Below are 22347 nucleotides of genomic sequence, written 5' to 3' on the forward strand. Positions count from 1 at the left end.
GGATCATATGAGATCAGCCACCCGGACAGCTGATGAAACTGGGTTTGCACAACCAAAGAATTTCTTTACTAACGGTCAGAAACCGTCTCAGGGAAGCTCATCTCCTTACCAGAGTCTTGACCTGATTGCAGTTCGGCATCATAACCGACTGCAGTGAGCAAGTGGTCACCTTCGATGGCCACTGGCACGCTGCAGAATCCCGGTTTCAACTGTACCGGGCAGATGGCAGACAGCTTGTATGGTGTCGTCTGGGCGAGTGGTTTGCTGATGTCAACGTTGTGAACGGAGTGCCCCATGGTGGCAGTGGGGTTATGGTATGGGCAGGCATAAGCTACAGACAAAGAACACAATTGCATTTTATCAATGGCAATTTGAATGCACAGATACCGTGACGAGATCCTGAGGCCCATTGTTGTGCCATTCACCCACCGCCATCATTATGTTTCAGCATGATAATGCACAGCCGCATGTCTCAAGGATCTGTACACAATTCCTGGAAGCTGAAAATGTCCCAGTTCTTCCAATGCCTGCATACTCACCAGACACGTCACCCATTGAGCATGTTTGGGATGCTCTGGATCGACGTGTACGACAGCGTGTTCCAGTTCCTGCCAATATCCAGCAACTTCGCACAGCCATTGAAGAGGAGTGGGACAACATTCCACAGGCCACAATCAACAGCCTGATCAACTCTATGTGAAGGAGATGTGTCGCGCTGCATGAGGCAAATGTTGGTCAAACCAAATACTGACTGGTTTTCTGATCCACTCCAGTACCATTTTTTTTTAAGGTATCTGTGACAAACAGGTGCATATCTGTATTCCCAGTCATGTGAAATCCATAGATTAGGGCCTAATGAATTTATTTCAATTGACTGATTTCCTTATATGAACTGTAACTCAGTAAAATCTTTGAAATTGTTACATGTTGCATTTATATTTTTGTTCAGAGTATAAACCTTCCCACAGATGTTCAAAATGTATAGAAACCAGCAAAATAGCAAAAATCCTGTATTTTTGGAAATTATAGAAAAATATATAGCATTCCGTTAGGGATATTATTTGTCTTCATAAAAAAAAAACAAATACCGGTGTTCAAGTGTTGCTGAGTTGGTCCGGCAGCAGTTCTAGTTTGTATAGCTGACTGGCTTCAATTCATGCAATGTTGTTAATCCTCAGGTTTGAAACGACATGTTGATTATGCATGTTTTATGAATTTATTAGGTTTAGTTTCCCTACCTCTTTAAAAGGCCATTGTAATGGTAATATGTGTCGTGCACAAGTACTTCAGCCTGGTTTGCTTGATGGTTTCACCTGAAAAGAACTGTAGATTATGTAGTATATTACGAGACATTGGAAGTTATTTTTTTTAATCTAAATGTATTTACAATTAGTCAAATATATTCACAAGTACTCTTTCTAATCACGTGAATGCCTTATCAAACATGTTCTTGTTAATTCATGAGTAAACATTCATTTAGAATGTGTAGAAAAGCTGTAAAGAGCTGGATTTGTTATTTTTACGGTCAGAATCCATGCATGTTCTTGTAACTAGAGTTTAAACTTCCTTTGACATCCAGGCTAAAGCAAATGCTGCAGTTTTGTGGTGATTGTTTTTTTTTTTTTTTTTTTGTACAGTATGTGCAGTATTATAATGCTGTCACACCTTTGTCCAAAAGATTGGGAAAAACACATTTTTAAATTACAAATAGTTACTTGTATGCTTGTTCTTCTGAAAGTTGTTCCAGTCCTTTGTCCTTTTATGTACTGTTCTCATACCCAACCTTTTTTTGTCCCCGAAATGTTAGCCACCACACCAAATTAGTCTCTTATGTTGTATACTTTTCTGCCAATTTATGATTAAAAGTACCTGTTGAAGATGCAATGCGAAATGGAGTCCCTTTTTTAAAAAAAAAAAGCATACCCATTATTTTTGTACCCCTAATACTCGGTTCATCCAAAAGCCCTTCATTCTTACACTCAGTATTCAGTCAGAACCAAAGCAGGTACAGCAGGTTTGACTTCTCACTTGTTGGGCCCTGTACATTTTGTGTATATGATGGCGTGTTATTGTTTTGAAAATGTATTTATTATAAATGACGGTGGGGCCTTTTGTTTGTGCAGTGTGGATGGGAAGCCCATCCACGTTAATAATTAAAACTTGTGCAGAAGGTGGCCATCTCCCGAATTGATTAAGTGATTAATCAGGAGATGGTCACCTACATAAATACCTGCAGCTGTCTGCACTCCAGGTGACTGTACGGAGGAGAGCGAGTGAGAGGAGAAGAAAATCAAATCAAAACAAATACAAAATAACACGGGCGGAGGAGGAGACCCCGTTCTAAAAATAAACTAAATGTACAGGGCTGCTCGCCCTGTTACAGGCCCCATGAGTTGCTTTCAGGCTTCAGAATGAGCAAGCCCTTTCTTGATTTCATGAAAAAATACAAAACACTGTTCATATACTATTGGTCTCATATCATTCATTACAAGGGACCGCTGCCGTGCTTCCCTATTTTGAACGAATTTCTTGGATTAACTGTGCATCATGTCTAAAAGTGACTTTTTTCTATTCTTGCCATGGATCTGTGGTATCTAAATACTAAAACGCAGCTACAAATAGTTCCAGATGTGTAAGTGTGCAAGGAAGAGCTTTGCATTATGGGGCTGGTTAATATTGATGTTTTTCACAGAAGAACTCCAAGCACAAACAGCACTACTGTAGCTTGAAACTTCCAGTCCCCCAGATATCTCTGCACTGTGGCACTGCATCCGCTTATTGTGTTTAAATGGTAAAGAAATGTTCTCAGTTTACCTTACTAACCCAGCCTCAAGGGCTGTCAGTTAAGAACCTTACAAGGGTCAATGTCATGCTTTCTTTGCTTGTTTAATGTGAAATTTAAATATTTAATAGGTAACTGATATCTTTGCTGAGGACCAATACCACACCGCTGTGCATCAGGAAGTCTGTTTATTATTAACTTCAGATTTTTTTGTCTGTTGTTTTTCTCACAGGCAGAGAAAAGGGCCACACTTGTTGCTGTGATGAACTCACTGGAGGAAACTGTCGGGAACGAGAGACAGAAGGAGGAGGAGGAGGAGGAGGAGGAGGAAGAGGAGGAGGAGGAGGACGTGTCCAGCGAGGTCCCCTCCCAGCAGCCCACAGACCCAGCCTCACCCACTGCTGTCACCACCCCCGAGTCCGTCGGAGCAGAGGCCCTGGAGAATGCCGCCTCCAAGTCAATGGATGACGAAGCTGAATACGAGGTGAAAAATCCACATCGTGATTTATTGATTTGATTCATGACTTTTGTTTGGAATTCAAGTCCAGGCTCAGTTTTAGCATATTTGTTAACCATGGCTTATTGTCAGGACTTCAGGTTCAGACTGGAGCATCGTGTTTGTCCCAGATTACTATAAATAACCTGTTTTAGTTGCTGTACTAGTACGGTGTTTGATGTCCTCAGTTCTATAAAGGTGCTGTAGAAACAAAGGCTACGAAATAAAACAAAGTGGTTTAATTTAAAGTGACCATATTTCATAAAAAAGCCCAAGCAGCCAGTGTAGGTCTTAATGTTCAAGCTGTGTACCCTGTGCTACAAATAAGTGTCATTTGCAGTAAATCATGTTATAGAGAAACCTGGAGTGCCATTATTGGTTTTTCTTTGTTTTTTTTAATTGTTTTTTCTTTTAAATTTTTTTAAATTGCATTTGCTAATTGATTTTTTCTCTCTCGAGTAATGCCATTGAGACCTATGATCTTGTTTCTTTTGCTGAGGGTGTGTTTTGGATGGTTTTTGTAGGACGACCGTGGCTTCGGAATCGGGGAGCTGATTTGGGGGAAGCTGCGCGGATTCTCCTGGTGGCCTGGACGCATCGTCTCCTGGTGGATGACCGGGAGGAGCAGAGCTGCTGAAGGAACCAGATGGGTCATGTGGTTTGGTGACGGCAAATTTTCTGTGGTATGTGCTTAAAGAAATGTAAAATTATAAACAGACTGTACTGGATACATTTCTACGCACTTTGCATTTATTTTAAGAGCTTTTGCCGGATATTACACAATGAAACTTGAAAGTCTGCTGAAACAATTATGTTATATAACCTAGCAGGATGCCATGAGTGCTGAAAACCTCAGCTCAGTGAGTGATACAGCCAGATCTCATTGACTTGACCTTAAAGCATCCAGACACAGCCGGCAGCCGGGTGTGATAACATGTTGATTTTAGGCTAAGCCCTTGTTTGTGTTGGCTGTTGGCAAGATGGCTTTTCATCCCATTATCTTTGGAAGACTGGTGGCCCAGTGCCTGATACAGTATGCGCCGGCTACCCTTGAACCCTCATTGCCCTCACTGTAATAAGCTGTTCCACCCACATTTCCTGGCACACTGCAGGACAGTTAATAGAGTGGACAGTCAAATCTGCCCCTCTTCAGATAATTTTCATTTTTGTCTCATGGATTTTAAAGGCAGTGTGTTCTGATGAGTAGCGAGAGGGTCTGTAAACCAGGAGATCCCAGATCCGAGAGTTGAATTCAGACTTAGTCACAGACTCACTCACTGTTGAACTTCATTGTGCTCCCTCCTCCACCAGAGTTGTAATACTAAATAGAAAGATAGCTGGTGTTGCAACATATTCAGGCTGGTGTTTTTCCATGTAAAAATAAACCTGTAGTAATACTAAAATGAAATGCTGTCATAGAATTGTGTAAGTTTCTTTTAGTAATACTGCAACATCATAGACCAGTAGCTGTCTTCAGTCATACCTATCAAAACGTAATCAACAGACCATCATTACCAACTGGGTTATCTGGATAACTTATTGTATTAAAGATGTTTTTTGACTGCATTCCTCCAGACTTCTGTACTTACTGTTTGACATTATACTACAGCTTTCTACCAAATACATTGAGAAATGTTGAGGACATTTCTAACAAATCAAACGTAGAACGATATCTGTTTGGATTCAGTCATAATACCACTGACTGTTACCCAAGTGGAACCTATTCTAATAATTAATTAATTGAACACGTCTTTTTCTTCCAGGTCTGTGTGGAGAAGCTGATGCCTTTGAGTTCATTTTCTAATGCCTTTCACCAGCCAACCTATAGCAAACAGCCCATGTACAAGAAAGCAATTTACGAAGTCCTCCAGGTGGGTTGTGTGTCACTTTAGAATGCATTAGAAATGCATTAGTGGGAGTTTAGCAATGGAGAATGGTGGCTTATTAGGCAGGGAGGCCACCATAGGTTTAAACTCTTAAAGGGCAAAATCTGTACTGTACACTGTACATCTATCTGTCAGTGCCTCCTAAAACTGTTTGCTTTTATAGCTAAAATAAAATAGAAGACCAAACCTTGCTGATAGGTAATGAAAACATGCCACTTCACATAGGCCTTGATATTCATGGTTTAATATTCTTCAATTACCCTACCTCTAGAGAATTCCCAAGCAGGGCTGATATTGACAGTCAGCTCTGTCATAAGGTGATTTCATCCCTTGGCAGTGTGCCAAATAAAAAGACCCATACAACACATCTAAATTAAGAAAACTTATAGCGGCTTTCAATCACAAAAAAATCTAAGTAGTCTTTCTCCACAATCATGAAAGTAATATGCTACAAGTGGCATATTTATCCATTCTAGATATTGTATTACATTTTTAAAACAGCAGGCAGGACTGTTATCTGAACAACAGTTTTTTAAATGTTTGACAATGGGGCATCTGAATTTAAAGACTTCTAGAAGGAGAGTCAAGGTTCCAGTATAAGAGGAGGAGACTTTTCAGAAAGTATTGTGCGCTGATGTCTTGAATATGTACAAAAGTGCAGGCACTTAGTATCCTTGTATAGGCTAACAGGACCCATCAGTGCATTGCTCAGCTACTTCAAATTTATGTTCTTTCCCTGCAGAAAACATAAAGCGGGTATTTCAAAGTACTGTAAGTAAAAAAAAAAAAAAAAAAAAAAAGCTAAACAAAAAATTGTATTCCCAAAGAAACAGGAAGCCACAATGTTTAATGAAAAGGATTTAGAGCAGTAATTATCAGTCTAGAAAGTAGTGCTATAAGGTGAAACAGACAAAGACACTGCAGTAGATCAGACCTTCCATTATTATTATTATTATTACGATAAATCGTGATTCATTTAGTGTGCATTAAAACTATTGGATTGATGGTACTAAGGATGTAAAGATTGTAGTGCAAAACAGGTCTGGTTTTTTTAATACACTCAGTGAAGGTAAATCTTTTAATCACTTATATGTCAAGCAGACCAACATTTGTTCCATTAGATGGTATAAATGATTATATGAATAAATGTTTTAATAACTATATAAATATATAATCTCGTCAGATGATAAATAAAGATGGAGCGGTTTTGAAGTGAATGCCTTCGTGCAGCCTGCCCTCTTTCCTACATTCAGTGTTTGAGTTATGTCCATTGGGTGTCAGTCCAGAACTTCAAAACCACCCAATCATAAATTTTACAGTAAAAACTTGTTAGAAACTATATCAATAGACAAATGTTTCAGATCACTGTCCTCTGCAGCATCAGTCCCCAGTCCCTCACTGACACTAGTTTTATTCTTCGATCTTTGCCATTGCTCGTATGACATAGTGGCACAGTGATCTTTGATTTCCTGGTTTCAGTAGCAGGTTAGACAGGCACACACTTTCATATCCACAGGTTATTTTTTGCATAGCAATCTCTGGTTCCCTAACTGGTATTCATTTAAGGTAGTGGCCAGAAGATGCATAACATTACTTTATGATGTGTCTGCAGTTCCTAATACAATGACCTGTTTTTTATATCGCACAAATGGAATTGTACCTTTTACATATTTAGCATTCTTAGGTTCAGCTGCATGGTTTACTACAAAAAGTGTCTGTCTCAGTTTGCTTAGGAAAGAGATCAGACACTTTTTGCCTTCACATCAGTAATAGAGGGGTATCTGCCTCTCTTAGTTACGGGGCATGGGGTACAAAACTGTTAAAGAGTTTGTGAATTCCTGCGCCATTCAGTATAATATAATGTGTGCCATCATGGAACGCATGTAATGAACATCCATCTGTTTTTTCATAGGTGGCAAGCAGCAGAGCAGGTAAAATCTTCCCAGCATGCCCTGACAATGACGAGACTGACACATCCAAAACAGTGGACTTTCAGAACAAGCAGATGATCGAGTGGGCTATGGGGGGATTCCAGCCCTCGGGTCCGAAGGGTCTGGAGCCACCAGAAGGTACAGAAAAACACAGTTTACAGGGAGATTATTAGGAATGGTGCATTGTTTCCTGAATTGTTCTTTTACCTATGGATTCAATAGTGACTTAATCATGTAAGTGAGCTTATAGTTACATTTGAATTAGTTACATTTTGGTATTGCTTAGGGGTAGGATTTCCGAGCAATAAAGTACTTGAGTACTGGGGCCAGGGCCGGCTTAACCATATATGGAGAACAGGCGGCCGCTGGGGGCGGCACAAATGGTACATCACTGATCACTGTTTCTTGTTATATTTCTATTTCCCTGGCTCTGCTCTTTGTTTTTTATCCCTGGCTCGGCACTTTCAGTTTTTTACCGATTTTAAAATATTTTGAATTAACAATCATTTCTTCAGGAAATTATAAACATATTTAAAATGATAAATGTATGCTGCATCATTTTTTTATGCAAACTGACTTAAAAAAATTCTCGGTCTTAGCACTTCAGACCATAAGATCAGTAGCACATTGCATTAACGTGATTTAAAAAAAAAAAAACTGGAGCCGGATCATAAAGTTTGGCTTTATAAAGTGGATCAGGTTCAGATTCCACTCTCCCGTCATTGTCATCCAACAGTAGTGCTGTATGCATGGTAGGAAGGCAAATTAACCAATGAAAATCAACTACGTCAACGCCATTCAGCTGCTGTATTTCAAACTGTTATTTTTTATCATCGGAAGTGCATACTATACTAAAGAAAAAAAAATGAAGCCAGGACACTAAAAATCCATAGTAGCTTTTTTAAAACAGCCTCAGAGTCAAAGACTAAACTTTGGTAGTTTTTGTTATTGCCTTTAGATATCGTACATACATGCCCAACAGTCCCTATATGGTCGGGACAGTCACGATTTCATAGCAAGTGTCCCTCATCCCGATGCATAGGAAGAAAGTCCGGATATTTACCGATAGAAACAAAATGTATTTGTTCTGCACAGTAGTTAGTGAAAACCACACACTGTGCTCTTGGTGCGGTTGACACATCTGCTGATCACTAACTTATACAAAGGTAAGAACGCTTCATTATGTCCATTTTTACGGTCATGATGGTCGTGTGGTGTTGAGTTGAGGGATACGTCAATTATATGGTAATGTATATGATCAGCATTCCAAATGTTGGCAAGTATGACCGTATCCATAAGAATTAATTGCATTTATCCTGCATGATGGCAGATTTGACAAATGTGTAATTTCGAAAGATTTTTTAGCAGTTGATTCGGTATAATAAATAAGTAACTTAGTGATTCTCTTAACTGTTTAAATTGTGTACGGCAGATGTATCAAGACTTGCCATGATGTTTTGTTGTTTGTCTATTTTATCCCCCACCCACCCCCCCACTTGAAATTTGACAAATCGCACCTTGCGGAACCATAATATGAGCAGTGGTTTAGTTCTAAATCTGGAAGTATGGGAACGCTGTGGGGGTGGGTGATCGTGTCGGTGTGGTGTCACGCGAAATCTGGTCTTCCCTGGGAACAGGCTTGTGGTTGTTGCTAAGCAAAGGACACATTGAAGTTCCTTTGCGCATTCCAATATGGCAGGGCATTATTGGATTTCAGTTAATTATCCTGACAATTTTTAAAGATTTTATATCTCTGAAATCGCTAGAATTGACAACAAATCTCGTCAAGTCAGCCCTTAAAGTCACTAGATTTAGCGAGATATTCGTTAACTTGGAAACACTACTTGAAGGCGCATAAAAGAATATTTGATTTCCTTACTGCTGCTTATTGCCTTGACACAACAAGGAAAAGAGACTGCTTCATCGGTGCCCAGGCACTGACATTTCAGCGGTTGTTGCCATTTAAGCATTTTCATAAGTCAAGGATCTGCCTATAGAAACAAGTACCAGAGGATTTGCTGTGCACTATTACGTGATCACTAACCTACACATTAGATATCAGTTTTATAGTAGTTAAGGAACGCAATACTATACTGTACAAATAAGGTACAATGAAAATATGATGTGTTTGAAGTAACCTGCGTGTCCTGTATCAACTGTTATTTGTAACTCTAAGCTCATGCATGGTGGTAGAATCCATTGATCATAAATATTGTCATTGTAGAGCTGACAGTAGATGTCACTACCATTTGAACCAGAGTATATAATTTTGTGATAATGTAAAAAAAAAAAAAAAAAAAAAAAAAACATAATCTTGTGTACAATAATTTGTTTATATATGTTGATATTAAAAAGTGAAAAGGGAGGGCGGCACTATTTCATTTGCCTAGGGCGGTAAAAATCCTTTTGCCAGCCCTGACTGGGAAATCAAGAATTTAGAGTGCTGCAGTACTCCGTACTCAAATCCAGTGGCAGGCACTACTCTCCACTACATACATAAGCTCTCAAACACTGCCACGCAGTGTAAACCTATTTCTCCCTTTTTTCAAATTTCATTATATTACATTAAATTACACTGCAAGAACAACCTGGCTAATTAAACTGATCAAGCATGCAGTCTTGTTTACCGGACCAGCTACCTGCAGCATGTAAGATTGACCAGTATTCTGGTTTATTATTGTAAGTGGTCTGTTAACACATATTTCACTATGACTCTTGAATTCAATAACTGTACTTATTAGAAAGCAGCAACCAAGTAAGCAGACCAGCAAAACTCATTTTGGGTCTTCAATACACAGCAAATTAAACGACTTTGCTTAAAAATAGACTGAGCTGCTCACAGAACCAGTTAAAATAGCCTACAGATATTTATTGCTGTCCTTACAGATATCTATAATGCCCTTTTGAATGCAGTTTTTCGTTGCAATAGGTTAGCGGTTTTGAAACTGTCACCTTGAGAGCAAACACAAAACAAGCAGCCCATGATATAAATGTCCAGTACTCTCACTGGAAAGCTTGGGTTTTAAGTAACTCATCAGGGTAGTAAGCATGCTTACTCAAATGACTGTTTTTGTTTTCGGTTGAGGTTGCCCATGCCTGTTGCATCACTCCCACTCACAGTGAATGCCCCACCATCGGTTACATAATATATACCATACAAATGTTTTACTGTTAGTTTTTTTATCATTATGCCATCTAACGAATACGGCATGATAAAAATCTTAAACCCACCTGGGACTGGTTAGCATATCACATTCAAGGCATAGCTTTCTCAGACAGACATTTACTGCAGTATTCCCCTGCAGCTGACAATGACAGTAAACACAGTTGTGCAAGCCTGCGGTTTAGCTACTGAAGGGTTCTGACCGATGTATTGTAATGTTGATGTGTTTGAATTTGTCATATCCAGACGAGCGCAATCCCTACAAAGAAGTTTACACTGAAATGTGGGTGGAGCCTGAAGCAGCGGCCTATACACCCCCTCCCCCAGCTAAAAAACCAAGAAAAAGCACAGAGAAACCCAAGATCAAGGAGATCATAGACGAGGGAACCCGAGGTACAGCGCTCTGGCGTGATTCCAATTCTAGTGCAACGAAGTTTAGGGACTATTCCCTGGGTTATTATCAAAAGGTTTTGTTCAGAAGGCTAAACTGTAAAGTTATCCCAAGTCCCTGTCTAACAGGAGTTTTGTGAATGTGAGGTGTGTCACTGTATTCTTCTTTCAACTAATGGACAGTCTTTAACCTCTGCATGGATCAATTAGTCAAAATGTGCTGTTAAAACAGGTGACCACGGATGTGTAAATGGGAGAAGCTATGTGTTTATTTATTGTGGTGTGGCTTAGAAACACTATCAGATCTGTATTTTATGCTGCCCTTTAGGTTAAAAACTACTAAACTACTAGCCCAACTACTGTATGGGTCTTTTTTTAACACTTACTTTGCCTGCAGTCACTATCCCCATACCTTAAGCTATACTTTATAGACATGCCTAACCGAGACTACGTCTGCAGGACACATAACTAACATGTGTGTTTTCTTTCTTTTAGAGCGACTTGTTTATGAAGTGAGGCAGAAATGCAGGAACATCGAAGGTGGGTGGTTGGTTAAATAGATTGGTAATTTTAAAGTTAAACTCCCTTATAATGTACTTAATTTATAATAGCAGTATTTTGCATCTTCTTCAAACGTACATGCTCTTATTAAAGTTACAGTACCAGCTAATCTCCTCAGTGTCTGATGTTGGTGTAATACACTATGTGAAGAGAGGTGCGGGTGCCAGCTTGGTGTGACTCTTCTCTAATACTAGTTTAAATCTTACGGGGAGTTGAGCATTATCATATTTGGTCTTTCTTTTGTTCTAAGGAGCTGGTTTTTAGTTTATAGTTAAGTAAGTGCCACTTCTGCGCTGAGTTTGACTTTAACAGAATCATTCAGCCCTACGGCAGGCTGACGTTGCTGCTCTCAGTGGACTCTTAATGAAGTTATTATTTTACCATATTGTTTTATCTCATTAAAACAGGTTTTGTAATCCCAGTGAAACTGAATGACAGAGACGTTCCACTTGTGACACAATTAAGTGGGCACATAGATAAGTCCTCTACCTGAATCGAGTACACTAGATGTGGTCAGTACTTATAGCTATTGTAAGCAGTCAAAATCATTAGAATGTTCAGAATGTGAAATAGTTCCTATTACAAGAGTATTAGGAACATCTGTAAGGTCTGACACAATACTTTGGAACAAAAATTGTGAGAATCTATGTGGAATTTAAACAGGAACAATTATTTATCGCTTTGTATTGTTTAAAAGGAGATAATACACAAGGTAGTTCTTCATCTAGTTGCAGGATACTCACTGTTTTTTCATTCTACTTTAGCTGCTGTATCGTGACAGGCAAAGGAAGCCTGTGTTGGAATTGGCTCAATAGTGCCTAGTAATACTGTTGTTATTAAAGGGGAAACTTCATTAGCTGCCCAGCCTAACTTCTAAAAATGTCCTCCTGTGTATTGACAAATCAAAATTGCTAAATTAAGTCAGACATGTATATCTAGCTGTGTCGTCTTCAGCTCATTGCTAGTATAGGTGCAAGTGGTCTTGAATAGTAGAATTTATATAGCACTTTGAGGCTTCCCCTTTAACTGACTGATATTCTTAAAGCGTGAAAGAAGGGTAAGTGTTTCACACGATCTGAGGAGCTGCACCAAGCAGCCATAAAATGTGTCCAAAAAGTATGTTGGCCAGTGGTTACAAACAGTGAGTACCTTTATGGGGAAAATGTGTAGCTTATCACTGGGGATTATGTGAAAAAGTGTTGGGGCAAGGCACTAATGCTAAGGCAAATGTCACTGGCGCCTGACTATGGGTGCTAGGTGGGCACAAGCAGACATTGCACTGTGAAGTGATTTTGGTCCTGAGTTTTGCCCTGAGTTTTTGCAGCTGCACTACTGCCAGATGTTGACAAAAATTTGGGAATGGCCACTATCATTTTCACCTAAGTGATTTTGAAGACGGGACAAAGGTTTGTTTGCCTTGGCAGTCCAAACAAACATCTTTTAAGGCACGTCTTTGCGAACAGCCAGTGCTATAGCAGGGAAGCTACTGAACACAGAATAAATATGCAGCTTGTGAGGGATACAGCTAAGAGCACAATGCAGAGAAGACTAATAAAGAATGCAGGTTAGAACAATGTTTTATTTATTGTAATTGAAAAAAATATATATTTGTGAATTGTATGACAAAATAAGTTATCCTCTTTGCTAAACAACAATTCACATTTTGAGAGGTTTTACATACCAGGAACTATTCCAAATCCTAAGGAAAATGTAATAAAAGTGAGCTAGTCCCAGTCAAAGACCAGACGGACAGGGCAGCCCTCACTGACCCGAGCTTCCTGTTTGGTGACCTGTCTTTAGTGTCAGGGTATGGTTTGTATTCTCTACTCCTATCAGAACACCTACCATGTATGCCTCTAAGAAGTAGCAAAATGAAGTCTCTGATACAGTTAGTTTAGGGGTGTAGGTACCTGTTTTGTGTTGTATGACCTTCTTTAGATGTCAGCTATTTGACTTTGCTACAGTTTGGATGCTGTAATGAGGACTGCTCGTGGCATTATATAGTGTTCTGTAGTATAAAATGCTACAGCAGTGGCAAAAACATAACTGGGTACAGTATACTACTATGCCATACTAACTTATTGTATACTACAGCATTTATTGTTTTACTGACATTGTTTTCTTTGTTGCAGATATCTGCATTTCCTGTGGAAGTCTGAATGTTTCCATTGGACATCCCCTCTTCATGGGAGGCATGTGCCAAAACTGTAAGGTAGGAAGAATGCAGTGAGCTCAAAAAATACAATTGATGACCTGAGGATTAGACCACCAGAGGTCAATATTCTTATATACAGTGCCTTAGTGACTACCATGTTGAACCCCAGATACGAGACAGTTTGTACAGTTATTAGCAGTATTCAGTAATTAGGATTATCAGATGGGTACTGTCAGCAGTGTGGCAGAAATATAATGTATGCCATCTAAAAATGTAATACATTTTAATGAAAATTGTGCATGGCAAGAAATCAAGTGAAGCTGAAAGGTTCCTTGTGAAAAATGTAATTGATTCATTTATTAACAAAATAAGATTGTTTAAATGTATATTGTAAGCGTTCCAATGTTAGAATTTGCAATATTAACTTTTTAAAAATTATTTCTTGCAGTACTTTTATTATATTTTGAGTATTATTATTGTTTTTTTGGGGGAGTATAACAGCAGTTGCAAATGTAATTTGTGTTTTATTTTCTATTGCTGGTCATGGTTTGAGCAGAAAGTTGCAGGAAAATAACTGACAACAGAAAAATAGCTGTTTTATTTCTCAGAATTTAAAAGTATAATCGGTTTAGTTTAGCAGGGATTGTCATTGTCTATTTTAATAATAAGGAAAGGAATTGCTGAGCTATTGTGGTGCCTTTAGGGAATTATTAGAAATGTGTTAAATCCACCAACACTCTAACTCTTTAAATGTGCAAGTAAGACCCCTTCCATGTTCTGCAATAAAACACAGAGATGTTGTTTCTTAACCTCATATAGCTGTTTTTAAACCCAGACTTTACTTATGATATGTATTCAGAACTGTGTTAAACCGTGTGCTGGTTTTGTGTCCAACGTTAGCTAGGTTGAGACCCCAGAACTCATCTGATCTGGATTTAAACCCTGGGATTCAGCTGTGAATTACAGTAGCTTATTGTGTGTAAGAGTGAAAAACAAAATGCTTACTGGATAAATGTATGAGCCAACTCAAACTATCCAAAGTAGCTGTTCACAAAGTTTATATTTTTATTAATTAGTCTTTTAGCTGCTGCAGTCACAACAGGACGTTTTATGTCTCACCTGAGAAATGGGTGTGATAATTATGTGATCCTTTCTTTGACATTTCTCACCTATTATTTTGTTAACCATAAAAGAGAGCAGAAGATCAATGATACAAAGAAGTTACTCTCATGAAAACATAATGAACAAAGGCCCTCTCCACACTACATAACCAATCTCAAGACCCATACTCAAAAACATTTGAATTAATCCAGCTCAAAATGTCCACACTGAAATACCATTTCATGATTAGTCGGGCTTAATGCGCCCACACACTATTAAAATAGTTCGGTTACAGTTCCTAGCAGCGCAGCTTCTAAGGCAGTGAAGAAAGTGAGCATGGAAGTCATATTTCAAAAGCGAAAAGTCAGAAATATGACCAAAAAAAATGGATGGATCTGCGACCTAACCCACTGTGTGTTTTTTGTGGTGAAATACGTGATCATAAAAGTATGAAGCCTTCAAAAATGTGCCGTCATTTAGAAACTAAGCATCCTTCCCTGAAGGACAAACCAACTGATTTTTTTCCAGAGGAAGTAAGCGAATTTAAAAAATAACAGGATGTAATTTTTCAAGCAAGTAGTGTGAATACTAAAACTGTCCGCGGTGGCTACATGGTGGCTTTAAGGATAGCAAAAAGGGGTGAGCCCCATAAAATTGCTGAATCACTTATAGTGCCATGCACTGCTCACATGGCAGCCATTATGCTGGGACCTGATTCCGCAAGTACATTAAATGTTATACCTTTTTCAAACAATTCGGTTGCACAGCGCATTTATGAAATGGCTGCTGACGTTCATGAACAGATTTACATGAAAGTGAACAGATTTACATGAAAGTGAAAAACAGTGACTTTTTTGCTATCCAACTCGACGAATCGACTGATGCGTCAGGGGCTGCACAGCTCTTACCTTTTGTAAGATACATTTGCAACAGATCCGTGCAGGAGGATGTTTTGTTTTGTTGTCCACTTTCAGGTTTAGCTACTGTTGAAAGCATTTATGACACTTTCTCTGAAGCAGTTAAAGATGCTTGGCAGGACTGGGAGAGGTGATTTGGCGTATGTACTGATGGTGCCGGAGCTATGACAGGAAAGAACAGTGGTCTGGAGACTCGAATTCAGAGTGTTACACGCAGTGCTACTTGGACTAATTGTTCAATACATCATGAAGCTTTAGCTGCTAAGAATATGCCTGCTGATCTTCACAAGGTTGATGAGGCTGTAAAAGTGGTGAACTTCATCAAAGGTCGACCAGTTAATGCATGTTTGTTTCTGTGCTTTGCAAAGAAATGGTTTCAGAACATCAGCAATTGCTGTTTGATACTGAAGTATGATGACTTTCCCGCGGGAAGGTTTTGACACGCTTGTTTGAGCTGAGAAGAGAAGCAGTGTTTTTTTTTTTTTCTGGAGAAACAACGATTTCCTTATACTGGGCTTCTCCAAGATTCACAGTGGCTTGCAATGCTTGCTTATCGCGGATGTGTTTGCTCAGCTCAGTGAACTCAACAAGTCTACAGGGGCGTGATACAAACCATCTTTTTATGAATGACAAGATTGAAGCATTCATTCAAAAGCTCAATATCTGGTGTTCATGTGTGCAGACTGGCAGTTTTGAAAAGTTCTCTCTGATGGCAGATTTCATGAGAGAAAATGAATTCTGTGAGTTGAAGATATAAAGGACATCATCCTGTCGCCCTTGCAAGGCCTGCAAAACCAGCTGCGACATAATTTTTCTCAACAAAATAAGCACTGTATACAGTGCCTCCCATTTATGGAAAGATTTTGAGAATTATTCAATCTTACGTATGGTTGTTGTCTTTCAGAATTGTTTCCTGGAATGTGCCTATCAGTATGACGATGATGGTTACCAGTCATACTGCACCATCTGCTGTGGGGGTCGAGAGGTCCTCATGTGTGGAAACAATAATTGCTGTCGGTAAGATGATAACGTATTTAAGGAGACACTTGCTACCACAACAGCAAAAAAAACAAAAAAACAACAGCTCAATATAATGAAGCACCTTTCAAGACAGCCATTGCTAAGCACTGTACAATAAGCCATTAGCCATTAGGTGATTACTCCAGGGTGTGGCTAATAAGAGAATTAGTCGCTTAGATATGCTACAAAATCTTCATTTTCTGTACTGTGCCTAGATATAGCACATGAATTTAGTAAAGTGAACCTAGCACTGGAGTATAATACAATAGTAATTTTACCTAAGGCAGCAGTTTCCTTAAAATTATATCCTGGTCCCCACCTTCTACCACTGTTGTCTCTGGTGTGGGATGTTAGTGTAGCTATAACTGCTCCCATGTTTCGTAATCTAGGTGCTTCTGTGTGGAGTGCGTGGATCTTCTTGTAGGACCAGGCGCGGCACAGGCTGCTATCAAAGAGGACCCCTGGAACTGCTACATGTGTGGCCACAAGGGCATCTACGGGCTGCTGAAGCGGAGGGAAGACTGGCCCACACGGCTCCAGCACTTCTTCGCCAATAACCATGACCAAGATTTTGTGAGTATCTGAGGTACAGGACTTGTGTGGTGATTGCCTCTGTATCGTCACCTGAGACAGCCGTAGAAGAAGATAAAAGTGGGATGGATTTTTGTCACCTCTTGTCTTTAATGAAAAAGGTGTTTTTCTGTTTTTTTTCAACACGAGTCTCGGGTCCAGTTGCAGTCTACCACAAATAAGTTGTTATGGTACAGAGTCCGGATTTCCGAATAATACACTGCAGTAAATGAAACTGTACTTTTAATTTCTCTAAAAAAAAAAAAAAAAATCTAATTATCTTGTCAATCTTTCAGGAAGCACCAAAGCTTTACCCTCCCGTTCCAGCTGAGAAGAGGAAACCTATTCGCGTCTTGTCGCTGTTTGATGGCATTGCGACAGGTGAGCTGTTTCTTGTGTCATTATAAAAAGCCCTGCACCATATCAAAGTAATTGCACTCATAATTTTTAGCAGAAACCTTTTTTTTTTTTTTTTTATACACTCACACTTTTTTTAACACTCACGAACGTAAATACACAAATGAGACAGGACAGCACGCAACACGAAACACTTCCACCTTCACCTTTCACTAACATCAACTCCAACACTAATCTAACACCTGTGATCACCCTATTTATACACCTGAGTTTTTACTGAGAGGATTTTAACTCCCTCCTTGCCACCCAATATTCCCCACTCGCACACCTGCTTTCGCCCTGCCACACGGACACATATGTCATATTTTCAGGGCAGTCAAAAGGTTAATGGCTTATCAACAGGCGAGAGTGAAGAACATGAGCTTTGCTGTTCCCAAGGGAACGCCCGCTTCTGTGAGGAACCCGCTAACTTGACTTACCCTCGCCACTCAATAGCCCCACCCTAACCTCCATCCCAGCAGAGTGCCCCATGCCATGCACACGCCTCCCATTACATAAACAGTCCAATAATAAATGCCCTGTTTAGTACTCTAACCCTTCACATTGTATTTGTGCTTTTGTGTCGCAGGTCTGCTGGTGCTAAAGGACCTTGGGATTCAGGTGGAGCGGTACATTGCCTCTGAGGTGTGTGAGGACTCAATCACTGTGGGGATCGTCCGACACCAGGGCAGGATCATGTATGTCGGGGATGTGAGAAATGTCACACGCAGACATGTGAGTATTCAGCTGTATGTGTATCTCTTTCAGCTAAGTGCAGTGGTAGGTACAAGGGGAGTTTAAAGCAGTACATAGTTAATGTGTTCTTGAAGGATTAAAGTTGACAGGAATCTCCTAAAGCAGTGAGAATGTGAATTCTCAAGCTGTTACAAACATTGTTATGGTTTACCAACAACTGAAAAGAAATAGTTTACTTAAGCCCTTGCCTGTTTGAAAATAAGACCCTGAAAAGGACTGTATTAATTCACATGCCTGCAAAAGGAATATCTGCTGTAGAGTATGTGTACTCTATATATTAGTATGGGAGATATTTTTTTAATGGCGTGTTATAAGGTTATATAACGATGAAAGTCTGTGTATGTGGGTAATATCAGTATGAATAGAAATGAACAGACCAAGGCTGAAAGGTCTGTTACGAGTTGCAAGTGCTGATATAACCCATACATCTATTAACATACTGCTTTATTATCAATATACAATTTATAAATCCAGCTATATTCATTTTCTAACCATTAACTATCTTTAATACTTTATTTCATTGAAAAGAGGGAAAATTGTGATGTCACTGTTGTGAATGGACTTTGAAGCTGAATGGAATTTTAAAAGGTGCCTCAAGTATGATATTTATTTAAAGGCAGTGACGTCAGCGGTGCTGATATGGAGAATGCATCATGGTAAAAACTGGCACGGGTGATGTCATGAAAAGGGTTTCTCAGTGATGTGTTGCCTTGCAGATACATTTAAGCCTGCAAAAACAGATGTTGTTCTTCCAACAGCTACATGAGTGGGGCCCCTTTGACTTGGTTATTGGAGGAAGCCCATGCAACGACCTTTCTATCGTCAACCCTGCAAGGAAGGGTCTGTTTGGTATGGAGTGAATCTTCAAACTACTGCATCCCAGTAAAATAAAAACTTAATTGTTGTAGCACTGTTTGGTGTTTTAAAATGAGAGCCAAGAGATTCTGGTTTCCAATATCCTTTACTCAACCGCTTTTTAATATTAGACCACTGGCAGGTTGCAAGCCCTCTTTAGGTTTCATGTGTATGATACAGAAGCCAAACCGTTTGCAGGATAGGGTACCAGATATGTTTTCCTCAGCTGTTACTAAAGTAAATCACAGCTTACAGGCCTTGGCTGTAAAACACGTTTGTTTAAAAATTACAGGTTATATACATAAGAGAAGAATAAAATAGTCCAGTGACTAAGGTTTACACTTGGAGATGTACATTATACCCAGTATTGGTTAATTATTGGGTTTAACATAAGCAGTGTTGCATTTATTTTAGAAAAAGTAAGTGGTGCAAAGAAACCGTTTAGAAATAAAGGGTTTATTCAGGAATCCTTTCATCCTCCTTTCCACTATTGATTTTTTAAAATGTTCTACCCTGTGTTCTTCAGAGGGGACAGGCCGTCTGTTCTTCGAGTTCTACCGTCTTCTCCATGAAGCGAGACCCAAGGAGGGTGACAACAGGCCTTTCTTCTGGCTCTTCGAGAATGTTGTGGCGATGGGCGTCAGCGACAAAAGAGACATCTCCCGCTTCCTCGAGGTACCAGCGCCAGATCACCTGATTTAGTTTGTTTATTGTAAAATGTGTGAGGAAGACCTTCAATGAAGTGAGCTTTCTGAGAGTCATCATGTTGAACATAACTGGAGGCCTGGTTCTGATAATGTACAGGCCCACAAATGCTGACACATGAATTAAATAATATTCAAAAGAGGACGATATTGAGATTCACAAAATACACATCATTTTTTAAGAACAACATAATTTAAGAAATCACCAACAAGGAGGTATTACTAACAGAAATAAAATGTTTATATTGTTATTAGTTGTTACAAAAAACATTCCCAGCTGTGGTTTGTTTGTAGAAATGAAAAGGTGAAATGTTCATAGAAAGCAACCAGTGGATAAACAGTATTTAATTAATGTGATGTTGGTGCCCTCCAGGGCCGGCAGTAGGTACTACAGCCAGCTGACAAATAATATTTCAGTATTTTGTTGTTTTGAATGAATAAAGCAAGATTAGTTCTATTTCTATCTAGTTTTATTTGGTATCTAATTTTCAGGTCTGTGTAAGAAAGCCCACATTGGTTTAACTACACAGAGCTAACTATAATTCCATTAAATCCTACCTAATATGTTTTGCCATAATTTTGTAGCTCTGACATTTTCATAAATGAAAGATGCATGAAGTGATGGGAATTAGTATTGTGTCAGATTTACCAGAATTGCTTGGCTAGCTCTGTGTTCTTTAGGTGGCGTGGTTCTTGTTTGATTACACATTCCCAGTGCCTACGTCACACACGGAGAACATTGTGTTTTTTGTTTAGTACTGCAACTGAAGTGTTCTCTTTATCCTTTCCCTCCCCCTTCAGTGTAACCCAGTGATGATTGATGCCAAGGAGGTGTCAGCCGCCCACCGAGCCCGCTACTTCTGGGGTAACCTTCCTGGTATGAACAGGTTGGTGAGAGAACGGTGAGGGAAACCAAAGTCAGTGTCCTGAAAGCCACCGCAGAGCGAGAGAACATCACACCACTGCTCCGCCTCATAGCTTTACAGTGTGGAGAGCTCTTAGGTTTCTTTATTCCCAGGTCGCTGGGCCCCGAGTGTAGGTCTGAGTATTTGGGCTGCATGAGGAACACAGCATTAGAGATCAGTCACAGTGAGGTGAGGACACACAGACACACTGGCAAGCAGAGGTGCAGTACTGCGCACAGCCACACAGGGCAGTGGTGCTACTGCTGGCTAATCTCCTCAAGTCAAAATGGGATATGGAAGTGGTAAGTTTTGTTTTCATATTAGGCACATCAGAAATCTCTGAAAACAGTACAAGAAAACTTGTTTTGTCACTGAATCAGGCTTATTTTGAATTCCTCCAATTGGCATGCCTTGTGTAGTGTCACTCATGAAATAAGCAGGACAACTGTTAAGTTTAAGGCAGATGAAACTGGTGTGCGTCTCAGTCGGCTGGGCCTCTGGAGAGCACTCCAAGCTGCTACCCTTTCCGTGTCCTTTCTTCCTCGCAGACCGCTGGTGGCGATGATCAATGACAAGCTGGACCTGCAGGACTGTCTGGAACATGGGAGAACAGCCAAGGTGAGGGTCTGTGAGCTCTGAATAGTCTTTAGCAGGAGCCCTGGACAAATAGGGTACTTATAAGAGCCCTGGACAAATAGGGTCTTTACAGGAGCCCTGGACAAATAGGGTCCTTACAGGAGCCCTGGATAAATAGGGTTCTTAAAGGAGCCCTGGACAAATAGGGTCCTTACAGGAGCCCTGGATTCAGGCAGGCTCGTTAACTCAGATGGCATATTATTTACTGATGTTTTCAATTTATTGTTTTTAGCGTTTTTTAATGGTTTCTTTAATTGGTTAATCGTGTGAGAGATCGATCAACTGAGTCCACTATGATATGGAATTATAGTAGTAGTCTACCACAAAAACAGTAATCATCAAAACATCTAATATTTGTCTGATCCCATCAATGCAGGAGCACATAAGTATTGTGTAAATATGACAGCATGTTTTACTGTTAAACATCTGCCAAGCTATTCTAAATACACAGTAAAAGACCAATAATTATTGTAAATATCCAGCAAGGACCGTGTTAAAGGGTCATAGAAAACACTATGGTGCTTAAACACATTGAATGACTACAGTTGCTGCATATTGTATTTTTGTTTTGATATTTTTATTCACACTTTATGGGTCAAAAAAGAAAGATGATTTGTCTAATGAACATCAGTGTACCCAGATAATCTCTGTCCTGCAATGGTGCTTGTTTTCTGTTCCACAGTAGACATTTATTTCAATCAGAGAATAGCATTAATAATCTTTTTGTTGTTTTACTTTTCCATTGTTTATATATAATACCATCTAAAAATCCCTTTTCCTTGATGAAGTTGTGTAAAGTAACAGAGTTAGGGCTAGTGTGTATTCTAACTATAATAGTTGTTATAATTTAATTATAGTTTCTCTCAAAGCCAATAAATCAAATCAGACTTTACATCTTTCTTTCTGACAAATGTTTCATTCCAATGAATCTATTGAGTTTGAGGTTATATTGTGCATCCCTCTTTTAAGTTGGCTCACCAGAAAAAGGATGCTGTGTGGTCCAGTGGTTAAAGAAACAGGCTTGTAACCAGGAGGTACCTGGTTCAAATCCCAGCTCAGTCACTGACTCGTTGTGTGCTCCTGAACAAGCCACTTAATCTCCTTGTGCCCCGAGTTTCGGGTG

The 22347-nt window shown here is 39.5% G+C and overlaps 1 protein-coding gene across 7 annotated transcripts in view; it reads left to right on the forward strand.

Annotated features, from left to right (window-relative positions):
• The window catches only part of LOC121317469 (DNA (cytosine-5)-methyltransferase 3A), a 225264-nt gene that overhangs the window by 198949 nt on the left and 3968 nt on the right, over nt 1-22347 (forward strand). For 6 of the 7 annotated variants that reach the window (XM_041253429.1, XM_041253430.1, XM_041253432.1 and 3 more), the window contains 15 exons: nt 3015-3266; nt 3803-3961; nt 5042-5149; nt 7077-7233; nt 10505-10651; nt 11144-11188; nt 13342-13421; nt 16287-16399; nt 16792-16975; nt 17269-17353; nt 17958-18103; nt 18883-18973; nt 19506-19654; nt 20485-20585; nt 21137-21206. In XM_041253429.1, the coding sequence (XP_041109363.1) occupies nt 3015-3266; nt 3803-3961; nt 5042-5149; nt 7077-7233; nt 10505-10651; nt 11144-11188; nt 13342-13421; nt 16287-16399; nt 16792-16975; nt 17269-17353; nt 17958-18103; nt 18883-18973; nt 19506-19654; nt 20485-20585; nt 21137-21206 (1887 nt within the window). The remainder of the gene's footprint in view (nt 1-3014; nt 3267-3802; nt 3962-5041; nt 5150-7076; nt 7234-10504; nt 10652-11143; nt 11189-13341; nt 13422-16286; nt 16400-16791; nt 16976-17268; nt 17354-17957; nt 18104-18882; nt 18974-19505; nt 19655-20484; nt 20586-21136; nt 21207-22347) is intronic. The other variant, XM_041253431.1, reaches the window with a different exon arrangement.

This window comes from Polyodon spathula, chromosome 6 (genome assembly GCF_017654505.1).
Source record: "Polyodon spathula isolate WHYD16114869_AA chromosome 6, ASM1765450v1, whole genome shotgun sequence".
Taxonomy (NCBI): domain Eukaryota; kingdom Metazoa; phylum Chordata; class Actinopteri; order Acipenseriformes; family Polyodontidae; genus Polyodon; species Polyodon spathula.